The 25,218-nt window shown below is 41.0% G+C and overlaps 1 protein-coding gene across 1 annotated transcript; it reads left to right on the top strand.

Moving 5' to 3' along the window:
* Positions 1-2,462: 2,462 nt before the first annotated feature.
* Positions 2,463-17,950, top strand: LOC140065750 (nicotinamide N-methyltransferase-like). The gene is made up of 4 exons (XM_072113323.1): positions 2,463-2,674; positions 12,843-12,966; positions 16,766-16,943; positions 17,026-17,950. Exons 2-4 carry the CDS (start codon positions 12,888-12,890, stop codon positions 17,438-17,440), a joined length of 672 nt encoding a protein of 223 aa, XP_071969424.1. The 5' UTR covers positions 2,463-2,674; positions 12,843-12,887; the 3' UTR covers positions 17,441-17,950.
* Positions 17,951-25,218: the final 7,268 nt, after the last annotated feature.

Consider the following 25,218-nt stretch of genomic DNA (forward strand, 5'->3'; position numbering starts at 1 on the left):
TATGATTTGTTTCTTTCCTCAAAGGACGTTTTCTGATAAAGAACTGGATATTCTGTAAATTGAGGGCTGGAAGTATGACCTGTGGAACTGGTTTTGAGGACATTGGATTCCTGTCAATCTAGAGTGAAGGGGTTGGCCAAGAATTTAGATAAATGGGATGGGCCATTAATAGAGATGAGCGAGCACTAAAATGCTCGAGTGCTCGTTATTCGAGACAAACTTTTCCTGATGCTCGAGTGCTCGTCTAGAATAACGAGCCCCATTGAAGTCAATGGGAGACTCGAGCATTTTCCAAAGGGACCATGGTTCGGGAATAAAATGTGTTATTTAATTGAAAAAGAATGTCTTCTGATAAGTTAGCAGATGTATGAAAACATCTGCAATCTATTCTTCACTGTTCCACGCGTATATTATCTCCCTACAAGTTAGCAGATGTGAAGAACAGTGAAGAATAGAATAAAAACAGTGAACACAGGATCATTTAAGTGAAAAACGCAGTGAAAAACACAGTGAAGAATAGATTGCAGATGTTCGGCAAATCTGCTTACTTGTCGGGAGATACGCTGTCCCGGGATCCGCTCCTCTTCTTCCATTGAAGTCTCCCCGATCTCTCTGCCCTTTCCGATTTCTCTGCCCTTCCCTATGTCTCTGTCCTGTTCCCCGATCTCTCTGTGCTACTCCCCGATGTCTCTGCCCTCCCCGATGTCTCTGTCTTCCTCCCCGATGTCTATGTTCCTGATGCCTCTGTCCTCCCTTATGTCTCTGTGCTGTTCCCCGATGTCTCTGTGCTGCTCCACGATGTCTCTGTGCTGCTCCGCGATGTCTCTGTGCTGCTCCCCGATGTCTCTGTGCTGCTCCCCGATGTCTCTGTGCTGCTCCCCGATGTCTCTGTGCTGCTCCCTGATGTCTCTTTGCTGCTCACCGCGTTCTTCAATGTGTTCTTCACACATATATATTGTTCTTCACGTACTATTTTGTTCGCACCGTTTCGCGCGTATCTTCTGACAAGTAAGCAGATGTGCCGAACATCTGTAATCTATTCCTCACTGTGTTTTTCACTTAAATAATCCTGTGTTCACTGTTTTTATTCTATTCTTCATTGTTCTTCACTGTGTTTTTTAAATTAAATGCTCGATCTCGAGCAGGGGAAATACTCGTCCAAGCAACGAGCCGTTTCGAGTACCTTAATACTCGAACGAGCATCAAGCTCGGACGAGTATAATTGCTCATCTCTAGTCAGTAACCATAGGTCCACCAACAATAACAGACCACACCCCAGTAATATTCAGACTTCTACTAGCAGAACTCCCGAAAAAGTTCTTACAATGGTGCTTAAAGAAAACCTACCACCACGGATCTAACTATTAAAGTACATCCGGTGGCAGGATCCTATAATCTATAGTAGGATAGCCCTTTTTAGGGCCAATCCTTTAGTTCCCCAAATCTTTTATAATTTTGAATGGCCCTAATATGAAAATTTACTAAAGAGGCATTACACAAAACGCATCTTCTGACACCTCACACACTTTGAACTAGGAATCACACAATTAGAGGTGAATTGATGGCAGTAGGAGTCTATGTTAAAAGTTGTAGAGAAGAAACGCTAAAAACACTAAAAAACACAAATGAATTCCTTAGAAAGCACCACTAAATATTCCAAAGCTTTACAAAAACAGAAAGTACTTCTCTCTTTAAAGGAAACATGCCATAAGGAATCTGCCTATTAAGGTAGATCTGATGGTAGGTTTCCATTAACATCTTAAACTATACTTCCATTACCCTATAACAGTTTTTAACCAAATCTATAGTTTTATAGCCTGGCATTGAAGCCTAAGCTCTGGCAATGGAACACCAGATTTAACTTGGTCATGCACAGGTAGGGTGGGATCATAGAGGCTACTGTGGAGTAGCATGGAATAGCCTTCACTCCCGCTCCCCATAGAGGCTCATCCACACCCCAGTAGCCTATCCAGAAAAGTACTAAACAACGGCACCACCTAGTGTCTAATCCAGGCATATACTTCTTTTCTTATATTAAGCGGAGGACTGCATGTGGAGATCACAGTACTGTCTTAGGTGGTGCTCCAGTCCTCAGATATATAGTAGTTGTAGTAGTCAGATGATGTAAGATAAAGAAATGGACGGCACTCACCGATCTTCAGTAACTTCAAGTGTTCCTTCTTGATTCAAATGAAGACATAACCACAGAGTGTACATATACGGGAGGGAGGTGCAAGCAGAACGCCTGTAAGAGGCAACAGCCGTTTCACGCCACTCGGCTCTTCTTCCGGCCTCTATGTGATACATAGAGATCAGTGAGTGCCGTCCATTTCTTTATCTTACATAATCTGATTATAAAAATAGGTTAGAAATTGTTATAGGGTTATGGAAAGATAGGTTCCCATTAATATCTTAAATCCTAGACTATCTTCAGATTTACCTTAACCCTTAGAGGACTCTTTTGATTTTGTGTTTCTGTTTTTGACTCCCCTCATTTCTGAAGTAATAACTTTTTTATTTGTTTTTGTTTACAGAGATGTTTGAGTGCTTGTTATCTGCGGGACAAATGGTACTTTTTCGTGGTGGCATGTAATATTCAATGCAATATACTGGAAAGCTGGAGAAAATCCAAGTGCAGTGAAATTGACAAAAAACACATTTCTGGCGTTTTCTTGTGGGCTTTATTTTATGGGTTTTATTCTGCAATCCAAATGACACTCTCTTTATTATTTTGGTCACTACGATCACAGAGATAACAAATTGATATCGGTTTTATTAGGTTTTAATAGATTTTTAAAAATGAAAATTTTTTGTACATAAAAAATATTTTCCATTTTGCCAAATTCTGAGGCCAATAACTTTTTCACGCTTTGGTGTACAGACCTATGTAAGGCGTCATTTTTTGTAGTATATGGTGGTGTATTAACTTATATCAATTTGGGACCTATATGACTCAACATATTTATTAAAATATTCATGAATGTAAAAATAGGGAAAAGGGGGGGATCCGGACATTTGGGCACTATTTTCTGTTCAGTGTTCATGATCGGGAACAATATTTTTAATCATGTTTATGAATTTTACTGTTTATTTATTTTTATTTGTGATCTAGGGAAAGGGGGATGATTTAATCGGTTAAGGACCAGGCCCTTTCTTGCTTTTTCACTTTTCACTCCCCACCTTCAAAAATCTATAACTTTATCTTTACACGTAAAGAGCTCTGTGAGGAGCTATTTTCAGTGTAAAAAATTGCACTTTATAGTGATAGTATTGAATATTCCATGCCATGTACTAGGAAGCAGGAAAGAAAATTCCAAATGCAGTGAAAATGTTGAAAAAACACATTTGTGACCTTTTCTTTTGGGCTTGGATTTTATGGCTTTCACTGTGCGCCCCAAATGATATGTCTACTTCATTCCTTTGGTAAATACGATTACAGGGATACCAAATTTGTATAGGTTTTATAATATTTTCATACCTTTACAAAAATGAAAACCTCCTGTACAAATTTTATTTTAATGATTTTGCCATCTTCTAGCGCTAATAACTTTTTCATACTTCATTGTACAGAGCTGTGGGTGGTGCCATTTTTTGCAACTTTTGATGTTGTTTTCAATTAGATAATTTTTAGGACTGTACAACCCTTTGATCACTTTTTATAGATTTTTTAAATTTTTCAAAATTACTTTGGGCGCTATTTTCTGTTACGGGGTTAAATGCAGTGAAAATCCGTTATTATATTTTGATATATCAGGCATTTTCGGATGAGTCGATACCTAATGTGTTTATGATTTTTACTGCTTATTTATATTTATATCAGTTCTAAGGAAAGGGGGGTGATCTGAATTTTTAGGATTTTTTATCTGATCGATCTTACCATATACTGCCATACTACAGTATTTTCCTCCTCATTCATTACAATGTGCTGGTAGCACATTGCAATGAATGGGTTAAACAGAGACAGTCTTCCAAAGACCCGTGGTGGTCATTGTGATTGATCGCCACTCCCCGATGATGTCACGGGGAGCGGCGATCCTCGGAAAGATGGCGGCGCCCATGCGCACCGATCGCAGGTGTTACCGGTAAGTCTTTGCTGCAATATACAGCAAAGACTTACCGGCTATGGAGAGCCCTGTGCCCTCTCCATGCACGGGGACCCGACCCCCGATGTGAATACACACCGGGGGCGGTTGTGAACCTCAAGGGTACTTTAAACATGCAGGGTCTGATTGCTAATACTATATACTGTATTGCAGTATATAGCAATTTTACTAATGACCTCTAATAGCCTGCCATTTGTTGGCTATTAGAGATCATTACGCATGGCGAGCCTACAAGTCTCAATGAGACTGTAAATTGCCATGGCAACCGATCGCTGCCCTCTGACGATGTCACGATCAAGATTGTGATCCAAGATGACGGCGCCCATGGAATGTTAAGTTAGGTGCCACGGTCGGGTTTGACCACAGCACTTAACAGGTTAACTGGCGCAATTGGTGCCAGCGCCAACCACAGCAGTAACAGGCGGGTGTCAGCTATATTATACAGCCGACACATGCTGTTTATGGAAAGAGCTCAGCCCATGATAGTACGTTATAGTACGTCCTGGTGCGCGAAGGGGTTAATAATGCTTTAAAGAGAGATGTTTTTGCAAACCATTGAAATATTCACGTATGTCCTACATACTTGCAGCAGAATTTAGAAATTTCTAAGAGTCTCTATATAAGCTGACAGACCCCTCTCTAGCACCTAACACAAATATAACAGTTTTCTCCCATCAGGGATCTATAAAGATCTTTTGCAACCCATAATCCACAAAGTACTTAAATCCTACCTTCCTTACCCCAAAACAAAAGCCCTGGTCCAAATTGCCTACTTGCCAGCTAGTGTGGAGCTGGTGCAGCTAATTACTTGCAGGCAAAGACCCGACCCAATGTAATAGTTATAGCCCAACCTCACTCTTAAATGTGGATTTAAAAATATAGGACAAACTTCTATCCAAAAACCGTAATAAATAACTTCCTTCCCTTATCAACAAAGGACAAAAGAGGCTTTATGTCAGAAAGAGAGGGTAACCACAACTCAGTCAGGGTTATACATGCTTTGGCATGGCTTAATAGAAACGGGTCCCTCATATGACCTCTGCCTGCCTCTGAAGTCTTTGGCACCCCACAATTGCTGCTGCACCATGGTGCTGAGAGATGACAGAGGGAGCTCACTTGTCGGTTTTGGCTGTATGGAGAGAGCTCAGGGGCTGAGCCCTCTCCGTGCAAGATGGGCGTTTGCTGTATATTGGAGCAAACAACCACCAGTAACCTCTGCGGTTGGTGGTGGCACTGATCACGAGTGTTAACCATATAAATGTCTCCGACAAATCTGCTAGAGCCATTTAAATTCCAGCTGTGCATGGGTGCCGTCATATTGGATTTGATGGTCACCCTCTGTGAAGTCATAAGGGGTGGCAATCGGTTGCTTACAAACACCTGCAGCTGTCTTGTTTTAACCCATGTATTGCAATGTGTGATTTGCACATTTTTTTTTTTTATCATTCAAGTTTATTGAGAAACATATAATACAAGTTTACAAAGTCCAGTCATGTAAAGCACAATATATCGTACATATAACATCTCATGCACGCAGGCATGAAAACATGAAAGGCGTGATACAATGACTTACAAAACATAGGTTTGCTCCATTCAAAAGATAGATATATTGCTATAGAAGAGCATCATTGTTTCAAAAATACTCTAGGGGATTTCTATTTGGGTGTTGTCGTCCGGTACTTTATAGCTTGTAGCCACTTTTTGTATAGTTATCACCATATCTCTTTACATCTCGTATCCGGATTAGCCTGTGTATTCAGGTTACCCCTTCAACTATTGGGAGGTGTCTCCCATCGCTATGTGTAACAGGTTCAACCTAAGGAGGGGGGGAGGGAAGTTATGGGGAGGAAAGAACGGGGTTTAGGATCTGCAGAAACATCTTTATTCTGAAAATGCACGTATGCGTATACCCCCATGTTCATTAGAACAAGAGAAAGTCTGGGGAGCTCCTAAAATCCAACCATGGGCTCCATGTCTTTATGTGTTGTTCAGTGGTATGGTGGGCATCCGCTGTGAGCTCTTCCATTCTGTGTATTGCCTCAATTTCTGAGAGGAGATCAGAGCCTGATGGTACTCTAGTAGATTTCCACAGACGCGGTATTAGCATTCTAGCAGCTATCAGTATAAAACCCAGGAGAGATTTTTTAGCTTTTTGTATCGAGGTTGGAATGATGTTTAGCAGAAGGGTGGAAGGATCGTTATGTAATTTGACACCTGTCAGTTTTGATATCAGATTTACGGCTCTGTTCCAATGAGGCGTCAATAGAGGGCATCCCCACCAAATGTGTGTCATGGTCCCTTGTGTTTGTTTACACCGGCAACACTCATCTGAGCATGAGGGGTATATTTTGCTCAGCTTTTTAGGGGTCCAATACCACCTTGATAATATCTTAAAATTAGATTCCTGAGCCCTGCCTGATATAGAGAGTTTATGGCATAGCTCGATTGATTTAGCCCATTCCTCATCTGAGAAGGACTTCCCCAGTTCCTGTTCCCATATTTTGACATATGGTAAATCGGTCAATGCCCACTTATCAAGGAGTAGGCCGTATATGGCAGAAACTGAATGGGGAATCGGATTCTGGGATACACATAGCTGTTCAAATGGTGTTAGAGGTCTGTGTAAATTTAGAGTGTCCTTGTTGGTATTATAGAAGTGCCTTAATTGAGTGTACTCCCACCTCACTCTATTTGTGCAATGTTGGTCTTCAAGTATTTCTTCAATTGGAGCAAGCCCCTTGTCCTTTAGTAGCGTTGAGAAGGTTAAGGTTTGGTTTTTTCGCATGGGCGCTAGAAAGTGGCTGTGACATCCTGGGGGGAAGTCAGGGTTGTCGCTTACTGGTGTCAGAGGTCCGTCAGAGGAAAGTAGTCTCATGGGTTCTCCCATTCTTTTAATTAATTTAAGAACCTGAGTGGCCACATATGGTATTTTAGTCAGGTGGAAAGTTTGGTGTACATAAGTGGGTGTCCAGGGTAGGATGGTTAGTGGTGCGGGGGATAGGGTGTTTTCAAGCGTCACCCACAGTTTCCCTTTACCGGCGTGGAACCAGTCTAGTACACGTGCCATCATTGCTGCAGTATAGTACCCCTTGAAGTCAGGTAGCCCTAAGCCACCCTGTAATTTCCGTCGTATAAGAGTCAGTCTCGAAATTCTGGGAGGTGAGGATGCCCATAGAAATTGATTTAGAATTTTTTGTAGCTTCCCAAAGAACTGCCCTGGTAAAGTCAACGGTATTGTTTGGAATAGATAAAGGAGCCGGGGGAGAACTGTCATCTTAATACAACTTAGTCTCCCCATCCATGTCAACTGTGCCGTAGCCCATTTTTTCAGGTCATTTTGGAGTTTTTGCAAGAAATGCCCGTAGTTATGGGTAAAGGTCTTGTCCAGATCTGCTGGGATCTTAATACCTAAATATACAATGTGTTCGTTGGACCACACGAAGGGGTAGTCTTTTTTCAGTGTTTGGACCGTGGTAGCGGGAAGATCTATCCCCATAGCGACACTTTTAGTGACGTTTACTTTATGATTGCTGTAAAAGCCAAAGTCATTAAGAGTCTCTATCAGATGCGGAAGAGATACTTCAGGTTTGGTTATATATAGTAAAACGTCATCTGCAAATGCAGAGCATTTATACTGTCGTTCTCCTACAGTAATTCCTGTAATGGCTTCGTTTGCCCGAATTGCTGTCAACAAATGTTCCATTACTAACGCATATAGTAGGGGGGATAAAGGGCAGCCCTGCCTGGTGCCGTTACCAATAGTGAAGGTAGGAGAGAGAGCCCCATTTATCCTAATTTGTGCATGAGGATTGTCATATAATGCCTTGATACGTGCTAGTGTAGTTGGCCCCATTCCTGTTTGTGTTAGGGTCGCCTCTAGGAATCCCCAGTCCACCCTGTCGAACGCCTTTTCAGCGTCTAGCGAGAGCAGTAGCATTGGTGTAGAGGTAGATTTCGCATGGTGTAGCAAGGAGAAGGACTTCAAGGTGTTGTCTCTTGCCTCCCTTGTCGGGATAAATCCTACCTGATCAGGGTGGACTAGGGACCCCATAAGACGAGCCAGTCTGCAGGATAACAATTTGGCATAAATTTTGGCATCAACATTAATTAGTGAGATTGGTCTATAACTAGGGCAGAGTTGGGGGTCCTTCCCATCTTTAGGGATCACTGTTATGTGAGCATACAAAAAGGAGGGAGGGAACGGATTTTTGTCAGATATGGAGTTAAAAGCCTCTAGCATATTATTGGAAAGCTCTTCTGTTAGAGTTTTAAAAAACGCAGCCGTGTACCCGTCAGGTCCAGGGCTTTTGCCGGACGGCAAGAGCTTGATGACTTGTTTGAGTTCTTCGTGGGAAAATGGTAGTTCTAGTCTGTCTCTTTCCTCGCCTGTAATTGTGGGTAAGGCTGTCTTTTTCACATATTGTGAGAGGGTGAGGGGGGGTTGGGGCGGTTTAAACACAGTTGAGGGCTGTGGAAGGTTGTATAGTGATCTGTAATAGTCTGTGAACGCCTCGGCTATTTCTTCTGTTTTGTGCAGATGTCTGCCATTTTGTGACTTAATAGATGGGATATATGTAGATACTCTGGCATCGCGGAGGGCTCTTGCTAGGGCTCTGCCCGGTTTATTACCCCATTCATATAGTGATCGGGAGTATAGGTGTTTAAGCCTCCTCTGGCCTGCTTCTAGTAGAGCGTTTAGCTCTTGCCTCTTGGCAGTAAGCTCTCTTAGGGTTGTCTCCAATAGGGTCCTTTTATGTTGCGCCTCCAGCGTCTGGAGCTCGGATAGCAAGGTAGCGATTTTGAATCCCTTTTCCCTTTTTAACCGTGCTCCATGCCTTATGAGAACCCCTCTAAGCTCACATTTCAGTGCTTCCCATTTAAGGGCTTCGGATGAAAAGATATGTCTCTGATCCGCGTTAAAGTCCAGTATCTTTTTTTTGAGGTCTGCTAGGCATAGTCCGTCTGTCAGTAGAGATTCATTCAGTCTCCAACTAAATGGGCGGCTTTGTTGTTGTGCTATCCCTAATGTACAAGAGATGGGGGCATGATCGGATAGGTATATTGACCCTATTTCGGAACCCTGTACTTGTGAGAGGAGATGGTGCTGGACAAAAATATAGTCTATCCGGCTATATGTATTGTGTACTAGTGAGAGAAAAGTGTAATCCCTGTCTGTGGGATGATTAATTCTCCACACATCACAGAGTTGTAAGGCATGTAGGGCTTTTTTGATCTTGTTTAATTTGTTGTACGAAATTCCTGACTTCCCTAGAGAAGTATCTATTAGAGGATTCAGTGCTATGTTCAGATCTCCGCACATGATCAATGAACCTCTAGCGAATGTGCAAAGTTCATCCAAAACCTTAACCATGAATGGAGTTTGTTCAGAGTTTGGGGCATATACATTCGCTATTGTGTAGGAAGTACCCAGCATTTCGCATTTTAGGAATAGGAATCTGGCCTCTGAGTCTAATTTAGTCTCAAAAACCTTGCACTGTACAGATTTGTGAATAAATATCGATACGCCTCTTGATTTCCCATGAGGATTTGTGCAATGATATGATTGTGGGTAGTATCGATTTTTACAGGTGGGGGTCTGGTCCGAGCTAAAATGAGTTTCCTGTATGCAGAGTATTTGGGCTCTTTGTTTATGGAAATTGTATAGGACCCGGGACCTTTTCTCAGGGATATTGAGTCCTTTGGCATTAAAAGAACATATCTTTAGAGGAGTAGCCATCATCGGACTAGATCTACAGCCGAGTTCTCTTTGTGTAGTAGCCTTTGGGGGGATCAAGGGACAATACAAAGGGAAGGAGGGGGAAAGGGTTCCCTAAACTATAATCGGTTTCTTCTACTTATGTAATGAACACGAACAGCTATCCAGTGGATAGCAACTGTTTAAACTGGTTAAATGTGTATTGTGTGCAGCTAGCACTGATAAACCTGGGTGCTATACCTAGGTTTCACCTATTGGGGGAGAGTGACAGCTCAATAGGGTAAGTGTCACTCGAATGACCGTATCGAATAGTCTATATGTATGTGTTAGTTAACTATCTGATGAGCACATCGTGACTGTGGGCCCATATATTCAGATAAATGTACAAGTCATAAAGGAACATATTAAACAAAACCTAAAGATAAAATACAATCTCAGGGGAAAAGTTGTAAGCAGATAGAGACACAGAAACAACCTTGAAAGCAGCGTAATATTCTCAATATCACAAATGTTCCGCTCCCTACAAAAAACATTTATCTCACCAGTCCTGATGATCACTTCATGTAAATTCAGTCTTCTTGGGAGTCTGCAAAAGAACGGCGCCTTCGCCTCTGCTGTCTGCGAGGCCTCGGTGAGGTTTCAAGCTGCTCTCGAGTGCTGCTCCATGAGGTGGGTTCAGGGTTGAGCCTTAACGCTGCTAGATTCGGAGCCTCCCAGTCTGGGAGCGTCATGGGTGGAATCTTCAAATCTCTCAAAAATCCCGGCAGATCCTCCACGTGTGTTAGCGTAGATTGCGTATCTCCCGAACGGGCGTAGAGGGCGAAGGGGAAGCCCCATCTGTATGAGATGCCCTTCTCTTGTAGTTGTGAGAGTAGGGGTCTTAGTATTGCTCGCTGTCGTAGTGTGCGTCTGGAAAGGTCTGGAAACAAGCTGATTTTGGCGCCATCAAAGTCCAGTTCCCCCTTGGCCCTTGCTCTTTGCATTATCTGCTCTTTGATGCCATAGAAATGTATCCTGCATATCACATCTCTTGGTCTAGTGGGGTCAGCGCTTCTAGCTCTCAGCGCCCTATGTGCTCGATCCATTTCTATAGGGGTATCTACCGGCCGTTCAAGAAGCATATTGAATATACCTGTGAGCGTTGCTGCCAGGTCAGGTTGATGCGTGGCTTCAGGGAGGCCCCGGACCCTAATATTGTTGCGGCGATTTCTATTTTTCAATATCATCCATGTGTACCACTAGGTGGCGTTGTTGTGCAGCTTGAGAATCTAGTTGCTCTTGTAATACATTAACAGTAGAAGTCATCTCAGCTTTAAACGTTTCAAGAGCTGACACACTTTCCTGAAGTGTATTCACTTCTTCTCTCACCACTTGCAGATCCCTGTCCCAAGCTCCCTTGAGTTCACATGCTAGATTGTCCATATCCTTCTTAGAAGGGAGAAGGGCTAGAAGGGCTTGTAATTCAGGATGACCTCTAAGGGTTAATGCCGCTTCCTCTGGTGGCGGGAGATCTGAAGACATATTAGTTTGCAGCACAGCCATAGGTTGCATTATATGGTGTCTTTCCTCTATCCGTTGCTGGGGGATGAGGCTGTTGGGGGAAAATGAGCGTGCCTCAGCGTTGAGAGAGTGGTTCTCCTCTCCTTTGCCCCTATGAGGGCTATGTATGGTGCCAGGCTGTGTCTTGGGACCTGCCGATGGTGCTGGCATGGTCCTCAGGGAGCTCTGTGTTGGGAACCCCGGGGATGCAGTGTGCACAGTGCGGGGACGCGCTCCCAGCTCTTTTTCCTTCCCCAGTGCAGGTGAAAGAGCAAGGGGAGCAGCAGCACCCGCCTTCTCTGGTGTAGGCAACCGGAGCTGCGGCTGTACCTGTGAGGTGGCAGGTGAGGGCTCAGCGTGTGGGCTTCCACCTCTATTCTCCTTCCCCCTCCGTGAAGGCTGTCCGGTGTGCTGCTGATTCGAGCGCTGCGTCGCACGTGGGGAAGATGGCGGCGGGTCCCCTCTGGAGCGGGCAGGATCCGGAGACAGAGATCGTTGCTGGCGCGGCTTAAAGTACGTTTTTATCGGTGTAGCAGACACCGATCTGCTTTGGAGCCTCTTGGATGCTCTATTGGCCCCTGATCTCCCCATAGATCGCGCTGTGGATGTTCCTTTTGCGGCGGCCCTGCACGGAGCTCAGATCAGTCACGTCCGTTCGCCATCTTGGCTGGCTCCGCCCCCGATTTGCACATTTTAATAAATGATGTGGGTTAAAGTACTCTAGGATCTATGAAAAATAGTAAAAATAAATAAAAAAAGTTTTAAAACATTTAATTAAAAAAATAAAACTTTAAATCACCCCCCTTTCCCTAGAACTGATATAAATATAAATAGACTGTAAAATGCATAACATATTAACATTTTTCCCAGTATTTAACCACAAAACGGAAAATAATACCCAAAGTCAAAATGACACTTTTTTCCATTTTGAAAAATATACAAAATTCAATAAAAATTGATTCATACAAGATGGGCATTTGCTGTATATTGCAGCAAACACCCACCAGTAACAACTGTGGTTAGTGCTGACACTAATCATGGGTGTTAACCATATAAATGCCTCTGACAAAGCTGCCAGAGCCATTTAAATCCCAGCAGTGCATGGGCGTCATCATTGCAGATTTGATCTTCACCCTCTGTGAATTCATCAAGGGCGCTACCATTGAAAATGTCAACTAAAGTCCCCAGAAGATAGCAAAAATGGAATATTAAATAACATCACTATGAAGTACAATTTGTTATGCATAAAAAGCCCTCACACAGCTCTTTGAATGAAAAAATAATAAAGTTATGGATTTTTGGAATTGGGGAGTGAAAAATGGAAATGCCAAAATGAAAAAGGGCCAAGTCATTAAGGGGTTAAGCCATTAACAAAAACAAACCCTTAGCAGATTAGCTTGAGGCTTATTTACTTGTGTTCACATTTTTGATTCATAAATAACTCATGTGATATAATTTGCATTCATCCGGCTATTTATATGAAGACTTTCCATAAGCCACAAGTTGCCTTGTCTAAAACACAAGATTAGATGATGGATTCCAGTATGGAAGAGCCCTTTCAACTGAAAGACTTTGATTTCACAAAACATCTGGAGGACAATTTTTCAGGTAAACCCAAAATGGTCTTTGGAAAAGATTTCTTGTGTTTTTCAATTAAATAGAAAAAAAAAAGTTTTCTTGGGTATGCTTAGATCAAGTACAGGCAGTCCCCGGGTTACATACAAGATAGGGTCTGGAGGTTTGTTCTTAAGTTGAATTTGTATGTAAGTCGAAACTGTATATTTTATAATGGAAGTTCTAGACAATTTTTTTTCTTTTGCCCCAGTGGCAATTGGAGTTTCAAAATTTTTGCTGTAATTGGACCAAGAATTATCAATAAAGCTTCATTACAGACATCTTACAGCTGATCATTGCAGTCTGGGACTATAGTAAAGCATCCAGAGAGCTTCACCAGAGGTCACAGTGGGCAGAGGGGTCCGTCTGTAACTATGGGTTGTCTGTAAGTCGGGTGTCCTTAAGTAGGGGACCGCCTGTATAGGCTTCAGGATTTCTCTTTTCTTCTCTAATCTACTATTATATACAGAATTATTGGAAAGTATGTTGGGAATGATAAGAAAGGAAATTAAAAATAACTGAAAAATGTTGGTACATCGTACATCGTCGGGACACTTTGGTATCATTGTATTATATGTAGGGCTTTAGGAGATACAGTGAATGAGTAATGAGTGAATAATTGCCTCCCCGTAATCCTATTTAACACAAAGATTTGTTACAATTATTAAAATTTTCAGAATTCTCGGTATTGGATAGCCTCTTTTTTGAAAAATTCATTCAAAGTAAATAAAAAAAAATTAGATTCGCTTTGGCATCTAAAAAATTGCACAAGAAAAAAGGTTTTATACCGTGTTAGCCAGTAGTAAAAATTCCTGTTGCTTTTGATACATCAAATAAAGTAACCTTGTTGAAATTGTAACACCTTAATGGCTAACTGAAATATGTTACAAGCAAACTTTAGGCATTCTAACATATATTTTATATGCAATGAGGAGAGAGGTTATGCAAAAAAAAATGTAAACAAAAAAAAATAGCAATGGTGAATCTGAGACAAGAGGTCTGTAACCCCTTTCAGTTGCAGCGTTTTTTCATTCAATTTTTGCTTCCCACCTTCAAAAATCTATACCTTTTTAATTTGCCCATGTATAGAGCTTCGGAAGTATTTACTTTCTATTAAAAAAATGTTACTTCTCATTATTTTTTGTTCCATGCCATGAATTTGGTGAAAAAAATTGTTTGCGTCACTACCTTGTGGTAGATTTTATGACTTTCACTGTGAGCTCCAAATGATACATCTACTTTATTGTTTGGTTTGGTACGATCACGGTGATACCACATTTATTTAGGTTTTATTGTGTTTTAATACACTTTAACAGAAAACAATGTGCACAAAAAAAAGTTTTGTTTCGCCATCTTCTCATACAAATTTTTTGGTGTGCAGCATTGTGTAAGACGTAATTTTTTGCAAGATGAGCTGATGTTTTCATTGCTACCATTTTGAGGACTCTGCAACTTTTTGATCACTTTTTAGTAAATTGTAAATTTATGTCATGTAAAATGGTATAAAAGTAGCGTTTCAGACATTTGGGCACTATTTTCTATTATGGTATTCACCGCTGAGAATAACCATTTTTATATTTTGATAGATCGGTCATTTTGGGACTTGGCAATACCTAACCTGTTTTTAATTTTTACTGTTCATTTAGTTTTATATCAGTTCAGGAAAATGGGGGTGATTTAAATTTTTAGATTTTGTTTTTCTCTTTTTAAATAATTTTTTAGACCCACTAGAGTACTATAACCCTAAACAGTCTGATCGTTCCTACAATAAACTGCAATATTACTGTATTACAGTATATGCCCTTTTAATTATGATTGAAAACAATGTGCCACTGGCATCAATGACATCATAGGAAGCACCAATCACTCACACGCTGCCGTCTTTTAAATGCCGCCAGCAGCAATCAAAGAGTTAACATTCTCTACCGGGTAAGAATAGTGGATGTTTTGCTGCAATATTCAGCAAACCCAACATCTGTATGAAGAGGGCTCACTGGGTGAGCACGCTGTACTATTATGGCAAAAAAGTGCTAAGAGGTTAATCAGATGACTTAGGCAGTGAGAATGTTTTATTGCCTTAAAGTTAATAACTCTGGAGTCTCTTATAACCCCATAATCTCAGGATAACATTTGTTAGATGCAGTAGTGAGTCATGAATCCCTTTGATAGATTGAGTCCTGTGTGGAGGGTATCTATGAGGGTTATAAATTCATATTCCCAAATTTGTCTCTCATTTTGTGACCAGAAATTGCCCTTTAGTACTAGAACCTTTATATCCATTGCATTATGGCCAGGACTGCAATGTCTGCTCATGTTTTATTGTGTGGCGATGAGACCTTATCCATGCTTTAAGTTTTTGTCCTGTTATTCCAACATAAAGGCCCCCACAGGACAATTTGTGCACACAATCAGGTAGACCACATTAGAAGTGGAACACAAAAATGTCCCCAGGATGTTATATTCCTGCTGTGTGTTGGGATCTGTATCTTGTCTGTGATCAAAATCAGAGAGCAGGTTTTGTAGCTTCTGACATTGAAGGGGTAAGTTCCTTTTTGTATGTTAAATAGTAGAGAGCTCCTGATCACAATATTCCTCAGACTAGGGGGTTGTCTGTAGCACATTGGTCATGAATCTGGTCTCCCTGCACTGATCCAACAGAATGCATCAACTTTTTTTGTGCACCTTTAACATAGGGTGTGTCATTTCTGTCGGACTTTGCATGATAAATAAGTTGCGCAGTCCGACTGTGCACCAGAAAACCTCTCTCAGTGCAGAAATTTGTGTTGCATCGGGAATAGTGCAGCCGTGACACAATGGAGGTCATTTACTAAGGGCCCGATTCGCGTTTTCCCGACGTGTTACCAGAATATTTCCGATTTGCGCCGATTTTCCCTGTATTGCCCCCGGATTTTGGCGCACGCGATCTGATTGTGGCGCATCGGCGCTGACATGCACGCAATGGAAATCAGGGGGCGTGGCTGTTGCTTAATTTTTCCATATTTGTATTTCACTTCTGTCCAAAAACTCTCTTTATTATTTGATGGGTAACTAGAAAGTTTTATGAGTTTCATTTTGGGGAAAATATGTATTTTTTTTTCTTATCAGTCACTTTTTCCAGTCACAGTGTTTACAGCATAGGACAAATAAATTGATGATTGTATAACTAGAGGCAGTTTGGCTATACCTGATATGTGTTTGTTTCTTTTAATTTTATAATCGGGAAAATTTGGGAATTATTTTTGTAATTATTGTTGATATTGTTTATTATAGTACATATAGGCAGACCTATAAGCCACCACTAAATCCTTTGGCTACCATGAAATACACCCTGAGGGAACCCAAGTCCGTAAAAGGGAGTAGTAGAGGTAGAATCGGCAATGAATGAGTTACAATCATATATTTATTTATTTATTTTTTTAAATAATTTTTATTAATGATTCAACACATAATAACAATAAATGTATAGTTCATCCTCTGTCAAATACAAAACTTTATACATTTCTAAAATACACTTATCTTTAACACATAAATATAAATATACATTTTAACTTGTATTCCCTTTACAGCTCCCAACCCACCCCCCACCCCAACGACTGGTGAATTCTGAGTTACAATCATTTATAATAGAAAATAATAATTGGAGCATTCAAAAGTTTCTGCTTTTTATTTTCCTATTGTGTAATTAAAATGCAATAAACTTGCCCTTTGATAATCATATATTCCTTCACACCATACATTTAACAGGCATCACCAAGATATATTTTTTATCAAAAACTTAAACTTTCTGTTTTAGGTCGTAGTAAAGAAGGTCTCTTGGTTGACCTCAGTGTTGGTTCCATAGTATATCAATTGTACTTAGCCAGTAAGTATTTTAAAGAAATCATAGTTCTAAAGGTCAAAGACAGAGATGTCACGGAGATGAAAACATTGGTGGACACAGGAAAACTTCATGTACAGGAAGAAGGAAACAGGTGAAATATTAGTTATCTTGTAACTCAACATTTTGCCATCCTTTCATATTTACTGAAAATTCTTTGCTTCCATTTTCCTTAGTGACCACTTTTATAATAAGGATGAAAAATGGAAATCATCAATTCAAAGCGTTTTAAAATGTGACCTTGAGAAGGAAAATATGACAGAGCCAATAACCTTGCCTCCAGCAGATGCTGTCATCAGTGCTGGTCTTCTGGATGTTATCAGCAAAGAAGAGAAGAATTACATAAGATATCTCAGGAAGTTCTCAAGGCTTCTAAAACCTGGAGGACACCTCCTGTTATTTGGGGCTTTAAATTCAACACGTATGAAAGTTGGGGAAGAGAAACTCAATGTATTAAAATACAATGAGGATTTTGTTAGGAAGGCTCTCACTGGAGAAGGGTTTATTATTGAAAATCAGTTGAAAACATTTGAGACTCCCCTTACTTACTCTGAGAGTATGTTATTCATTGCAGCCCATAAGCAAAAGTAATATTATACAAGGTCAGTATGTGTTCGTTCATTTGCAATACTCTTGCATTTGAAAAATAATCAAAAACTGTTGAGAAAGAAATGCAATGTTGTGTTTATGATAATTTGCATGCTAAGACTTAGGCCTCATGCACACAACTGTATGGTCTTTTCTGTTCTTTACATGTGGCTGTATGATGGCCATAAATACAGGATGTATTGCACCATATCCATATAAAATACAGTGGGCTGGCAAATGATGGATGACTGACTATTGGCTGGTTGACAGAATGCGCCACCCACGTGATATTATCTGCTATTACATTTTTTCCCTGTTCTTCATTTGCTTTTTAGTTCTATAAAAGACAACAAATATGGTGAGCTACTTGGTGTAGTAAAGTAAAATAACGCAGTACATTTTGTGTGTCTATTGCTTGTTGAAGGGGAAGAGTAAGTATTTTTTACAGATTTATAAGCCACAAGCAGTAAATTCCGGCATTGCCCTGGATATTAAATAACTGCTCTTATAGAATGTGTTAATATTTTATATTTATCTCAGTTTTTATCTATCTGTATATCTATCTGTGTACAAATAAAAAATTTGAAAGCTGCACAACTGTCAAAAACAACAAACAAAATGGTGGGCGCACACACCAAAAGGGACGAACTTTTGGTACTCCTCAAATAGATTTAAAGAAATGGCATCACACTGAGTGTTTCGATGAGAAAAGGCAAACTTTTATTCATTTTGATAGCATTTTGGCATTTTGGCATTTTTTATGTTAGCCTTTTTCAATCTATCCATCCATCTGTATATCTTCCCCTCTCTATATCCATCTATCAATCTGTGTGTCTTTTCTCTGTGTCTATCTCATTATCTCTGTGTCTCTCTCTAGCAGTAGTTCTATGTTTATGCCACATTAATAAAGAGAAGAAAATAGTCCTATGAGACTTTTTAGAAGTGAAGAGTTCCAAAAAACCTCAATGCCACCTTTGAGACTTTTTCATGCTAAAAGCCCAGGAAAACCAATTATAAATAACCCACATTGCCTATAGTAACCAATCAAAACTCAAAGCTCATTTTAATGACCTGTGCCAAATGGAAACTGAACTGCCACATCAGCAGCAGACAATGTATATGGTGGTTAATAAGTGGATTTTGGAAAGTGCAGTTTGAAAATTTCAGCTCAAAACCTAGTCACAGAGAGTGACTGTGCAAAATTGGTGATTGTAACATATTAACCAAAGTGCAGAAACATATTAAAACAAAATGTTTTTTTTTAAATATATTTTTATTCAGCAACAATGCCATTATGATAACATTACAACTACACATTCACCAATGCTGTGTTTTACATAACTTTTTTGAAACAATATACAGAGCTTTCCATAAAACATAATCTTTATATTCAGTAGCAGGATGGCTACTGCTGGTTCTAGGGGGACATTTGTTACCAGCATTGAGGAAATGATTTCAAAGATTTCTCTCAAAAAAGACTGCAGGACCGGACATTCTCAGAAAATGTGGATCAGGGATATCATGATTAAGAAGAGGTAGCGTCGAAATGCGTCAATCTTGTGCGTTTTTATCCATGTAATATGCACCTGCGGAGAAAATAAAGGACAAGCTTTTTTGCACAATACCTTTGTAGTTTTCATGAGTGCCGCAGACCGCTACTTTTTCTTGCTGTATTGGATTTTGGTAGCATGCTCCGCCACATGGATTGTTCGTAGGAGGACACTTGGGTGATTGGTGAGCAAACTGGATGTTTTCTATATATCAGAGATCCTCTATTCCCCCTGTTTTGCCAACATCTGTCTGATGACCCTGGGAAAATTCTTACTAGAAAGGAGGGGGTATAATACCATCGGTTGAGAACTTTGGACTGAACTTCAGTCAAATTTGCACATCTGGAGGCCTTATTAGACCATTTAAGAGCTTCCTCCTATTGAAGAACCATAAAGGATTCCCCTAGATATTTCTACCAGTTCATCATATGTGCTCTTTTGGAGATCTCTTTCCCCGCAGGCTTTACTACATAGATTGCCCTTGTGCTACTAAAGCCCCTAAACTTCTCTTCAAAAAGATATAAAGACATATCAGTTGAGATGGTGGTGTTTTGCATCTTGTGGGTTGCCACTAACTCTCTTAATTGTGCAATTTGGATGATCATTATGGGGGGGGGGGATGTCAAATTCTTTTATAATGTCTACAGAGCTTTTAACCTCTCCGTCTACTGCCAGATCACCTACAACTGTGATTGCTTTGTCCCTCACTTTTTGTATATGGAGTGTGGAGGAGAAATGTGCCCAGGTCTGGTTCGGGAGGTTTAAGGGGGTAATGTTTTCTTGAGCCAAAAGCATATGTATAAGGGGTTTGGTCAAATTAGAAAAATTACTGCCTGTAAAGTGTTCCTATTTACAGGCAGTAATTTTTCTAATTTGACCATTCAATTTAAGTGTTCCTATTTACAGGCAGTCATTTTTCTAATTTGACCATTCGATTTAAGTGTTCCTATTTACAGGCAGTCATTTTTCTAATTTGACCATTCGAACAATATAATCAATAAAGTTGTTTGTTGTTAAGTGTTCCTATTTACAGGCAGTAATTTTTCTAATTTGACCATTCGGACATTAAGGGACATAAACGTACATCTTTGGATGTCATCTCCAATGCTATATTTTGTATATGTATAAGGGGTTTACCTCCTTCTAGGCCCATTCAATTTCTGGCCAACTGGAGGCTGATGTCTACTGCTACCATGCATTAAGCTGGGAGATCTGAAAAGTGTGGTAGTACCAGATTAAGTTTGGTACCCCCATCCCCTCCTTTGTCTTTTTAGTGGTACAGTATCAAGGCAGCAACAGGAGAAGCTGCAATGGAGTGTTTGGGGCTAGTACAGGAAAAGTCTCTCCTGAAGACATCTGGAATTTTCCTCAATGGTGAGACAAACTCTTGTTGACTTGCATAGGCTCCTCTTCACACTGTGCGGATGGAGCGTGGCCAACGTGAAAGCCGGACTTGAGGTTGCTAATGGTGCAATTCTCCATCATGTACTATGAACCACATGTCTATCTGAGTGGCCAGGGTGATAAGATCACTCAGAGTAGCCAGCAGATCACGGGCAGCCAGTGCATCTTTCACCTTAGGGGACAGTCCTTGCTTGAAGGTAGCTGACAAGGACGCATCGTTCCAGTAGAGTTCGGAGGCCAGGGTGCGAAACTTGATAGCATACTCGCCAAAAGAAGAGTCTCCTTGGCGCAGGTTCAGCAGCGCCGCTTCGTGCGGGTTCCTCAAACATGGAAGGGAATTCCGCCAGAAATGAAGCATGGGAGGCCATGGTTGGATCTAAAGATGAGCGAACATTCGTTGCTCGGACGAATTTTTCGCCAGCTCGAGAAAATTTGTTGTTTTGATTTTTGGTGGCCAGAAACAAAGCCAATCAAAAACCAGGAGACTCTGCAGTACACCCAGCATCATGTGGTACACGTATATGTTGGTAGCAGTGGTTGGCAGGCCTGATCAGGTGACCCTGGAGTATTCTAGCCACTGCTCGCTGTGCTCGTATCATTCTCTGCCATGATGCCATTAGAGATAGAGCCGCTGCTGGTCAGGGATAGCGTAAGGGTGTTCTATTAGAATAGTGTTAGGCAGGAGTGATTCTACAAGAACCCAACAGCCCTACAATAGCGTTTTTTTTTTCTTTTAATTTGCTTGTGGCTGGGCTTGCTGGCACTGGTAGTGCAGCTAATACCATATTGTGACGAATTTGCAGGAAGACTTGCAAACATTATTTTTTGCTCTTAGTGAAACACATATCCATTTCAAAAAAGCTAAGAATCCACCGCAGAGAACGCGCCGCTGGATCGCAAACGGACCGGGCAAGTAAATCTGCGCCAATATGTTTCACAGTCCACGTCTATGTTTGTATGTAATCTCTATAAAGGGATAGAAGAAGAAGCTGGGTGAGTGCCATTCTTATTTTCTTGTTTGGAAACCAAAAGCAACTCTCTTATATGGATAGAACACAATCTGCTGGACATTTTAAATAATTACAACCTGTCTAAATTAAATGAACATTCTTTACTGAGAAGGTTTTTTTCCATTGCACAAAGAGCACGGAAGGGAGGAATGTAGCAGTGTTACTCATGTTCCTTTTCTACTTCTACTCTGGTGACTGATACTTCATTAAAGGGAACCTGTCACCAGGGGCCTCATTTTCACTAAAGACAAGTTGCAGAAGCTTATTACACCTGCAGTGCAAATCTGCCTCTCAGCCTTTTCTATGAATTTGCATTACAGTATAATTGTGTGTTATAACTTACCTTGCACCATGACAAAATCCTGGGGTAGTCACAGAAGTTGGGCTTTGGTTTGGATGCATTTAAAAAAACAGCATGTGACTTGTCTGTGTAACTAACTCCTCCGATCTTAGGTCAAAGCCTGGTGAGATTACATCAGTGGGGGTGGGAGGAGCTGTACAGGAGCACAAAGGTGGAGGCTAAGATCTGAGGAGTTAGTTACACAGACAAGTCACATGTTGTTTCTTGAAATGCATCCAAACCAAAGCCCAACCCCTTAGACTACGCCAGTATTTTGTCAGGGTGCAAGGTAAGTTATAAACAGACAATTATAGTGTAATTCAAATGCTTAGAAAAGGCAGAGAGGCATTTTTGCACTGCAGGTGTGATGGGCTTCTGAAACCTGTCTTTAATGAAAATGAGGTCTCTGGTGACAGGTTCCCTTGAAAGGGATTTTCTCACATTTCAATCCCCTGGTGATATTCACACAATAAAGATCATTTTAACCCCTTACTTTACAATTTGACTCAGTTTTATTGCTGTTTTAGCTAATGCAAAAACTGGGCCCCTGCACAACCAATGTATATATGCCAACACACTAACTATGAATATCCACAATGCAAGAAAAAAGATGTGTGTCAATGGGGCAATAAATATTGGGAATAAACTTTATTAGAAAAATATATATACAAGTCTGACACAAAATGCATAGACATCAAAAAACATTTAAAAGTAGTACATAGGTACCAGTAACAACCGGTTGAATTGGCGCTGTAAGGCCAACTATCCTCACACCTTCTCAAAACCGGTATAAACATCCACCCCTCCTGGTGGAAAAAAGGGTAATAATATGCAGCATTCAGCGTCAGCCATGGATGGTACAAATCAAAGACAATTAATCTCTCAAATCCAAGGATAGGACGGCACTCGCTGATACGATCCACAAACTTTATTTAGCGTACAGGCAAGCAGACATGTGAGGACGCCGAGGTCCAAACAGGCTGTTTCGCGCTACTAGGGCTTTGTCAAACCTAGAGGTTTGACACTCTGCTGCCTGCTATGCCCCTATATGCACCCTCCACGCCTTCATGATGTGAAGTTAGCATAGTCCAGAGAATAACTGCAATTGATTATTTAGGTGCTCCCATGTCAGAAAACTGATGTGGAAACAGATAAATGTACCCCATGTGTCTTTTTTCTGCTATTCCCTCTGCAGAGTCATTGGGGCGCATTTACTTACCTGGTCCACCGAGTTCACAGAAAGTGCACGATAACGCACTGTGCCGTGTTAACTAAGATTCTGCACCCGATATCGTGCATGTGTCGCTTGCCCGCTCAGGTCCACTGGAGTTCACCTTCTTCTGGGCAGCCCAATCCTAAGTAAATAAGCCCCTATGTGACATTGGTGAGATGACTTTCTTTTATCTGCCACAAGAGATAACACTCTCCTCCAAATATCTCCACAGCAATGTTTTTTCTCCAAGAACTTTTTAGTTTACTTTTAGTTTAAAGTGGAATATTCCCTGTCTTATCATTAGCCAGGGTCCAGTCTTACAGGTAATAATGTAATTTCCATTATGCTTTGGCCTTAGCCATGTAGTATTTATACTCAGGTATAATGGATACAATGAGGCAGATTTACTTACCCGGTCCATTCGCGATCCAGCGGCGCGTTCTCTGCGCTGGATTCGGGTCCGGGCGGAATTTATTAAGGTAGTTCCTCCGCCGTCCACCAGGTGGCGCTGCTGCGCTGAAAAGCATCGGAACGCACTGGAGTTCACCGAGCCGGGCTGAGTGAAGGTAAGTGCAAGCTCCGCGACAGATTTTTTGTTTTAAATGCAGCGTTTTTTCCGAATCCGTCAGGTTTTCGCTCAGCCACGCCCCCCGATTTCCGCATGTCAGCGCCGTTGCGCCACAATCCGATCGGAAATATTTGGGTAACACGTTGGGAAAAACGTGAATCGGGCCCTTAGTAAATGACCCCCACTGAGTTCCCCATACTCGTTAATCAATATCTTGGTCAGATCATGCTCCAATATCGCTAAGGATGAATGAAAAAAAAAAGAAAAGCACCTTACCCAGTGCAATATGGAGATTAAACAACCACATTTTACAAAACAAAAAGTATACAGAACAAACATTAGCTTACATGAAAGATTTCTTGGAATTAAATGACAACCAAGATATTTCACAGAAGAAACTGTGGCGCACATTCAAAAACTCAATTAAAGGACACACGTGTTTAGCTTCACATGAAAAAAATAGAGATAATGTCAGTACGTGTCCAGCAACTGCGCAACCACAACCAGGCTTGTCAGACTAGGTAAGTGGTGGCAAACTCACCCTGCGACGTCCCTGCGGGCTAAGTCATTGCGGGCTAAGTCCCTGCGGGCTAAGTCCCTGCCTAAAGCAGATAAACCGCCCTGGTAAGGGCGAACCCACTATCAGGAACCTAACTGACGGGTCCCTGAGCAACCCTACAACATGACCGGAAAACCTACTTCGTCTGGCAGCTGCTGGATGGTGGAGCGGACAGGTAACCGGAAAACAGATATAGATCAGTGCTTTTGAGCTGTCGCCGTTATCATATATTTTTTGGAATTTGTTCTTTATGGCCATCCTTATACATAATTTACCTTGTTTATACTCTGTTTTACTGGCTTCAACTCTACTATCTATGTAAGACACCATACGTCATACCACAATAATTGATATAATTTTTACAGAACTTAAATATCCTAATAAAGCCTAAAAAAACTAAACATATTGTACGGTCCATGAATTTTTTTCTTTCTTAAATTTTAAACTTCAGACGACATCCTTACCCATACTCACCATAACCTGCTTCGCAGGATACAACCGGGAGGTTAGAGTTATTTTAAATCATTTCTTTCGGACTCTAATACGGTGGAACGCAGATTTCCACATCTTCTTAGGTACTTCCGGTTACAGTGGAACGCACGGCCATTATTCCCGGTCCACACAGCGCATGACCGGATGTCACTCCATCATGGAGCAGATGTGGTGGGGCTGGGCTGGGGCGGAGCGTCCTGCGTATATATACATATCACGCATTATGTGCCAGCATCCCCTGACGAAGCCCGCGAGCCGGGCGATACGCGTGGGGCACTCTCTCCTCCCCGGACACTTTATTCATATGGTAATGTAGACTTGCACTTTATCTATCTGCACTTTATGTACAATTGGACCCTTCATATATATTATACACTTGCTGTGTTATTTATTAGGTTGTAACCTCCGGTCCTTAACATTAGTGTGTAATTTTTTAAGACTGCTGCTTACCTTAACATTATCTTTGGTGATTAATGTGTTGTCATCTATCATGTTGCTATCTGGGGAGTTTTTGATGATATGTACCCTTGTTTGGGTTTTTTAAGTGTTTTTAATGTATTACTAATAAAGTTTTCTATGTGTCATCCATACACATCTCCTTTCTTATTTTCAACCTACCAGTGTTCACACTGGTAACAGAAACTG

This window comes from Engystomops pustulosus, chromosome 6 (assembly GCF_040894005.1).
Source record: "Engystomops pustulosus chromosome 6, aEngPut4.maternal, whole genome shotgun sequence".
Lineage (NCBI taxonomy): Eukaryota > Metazoa > Chordata > Amphibia > Anura > Leptodactylidae > Engystomops > Engystomops pustulosus.

Coding starts and splice junctions, on each gene's coding strand:
- LOC140065750 (XM_072113323.1), top strand. CDS start 12,888: ATGATGGATTCCAGTATGGAAGAGCCCTTTCAACTGAAAGACTTTGAT. Junction 12,967..16,765: donor TCTGGAGGACAATTTTTCAG/GTAAACCCAAAA, acceptor TTTCTGTTTTAG/GTCGTAGTAAAGAAGGTCTC. Junction 16,944..17,025: donor GTACAGGAAGAAGGAAACAG/GTGAAATATTAG, acceptor CATTTTCCTTAG/TGACCACTTTTATAATAAGG.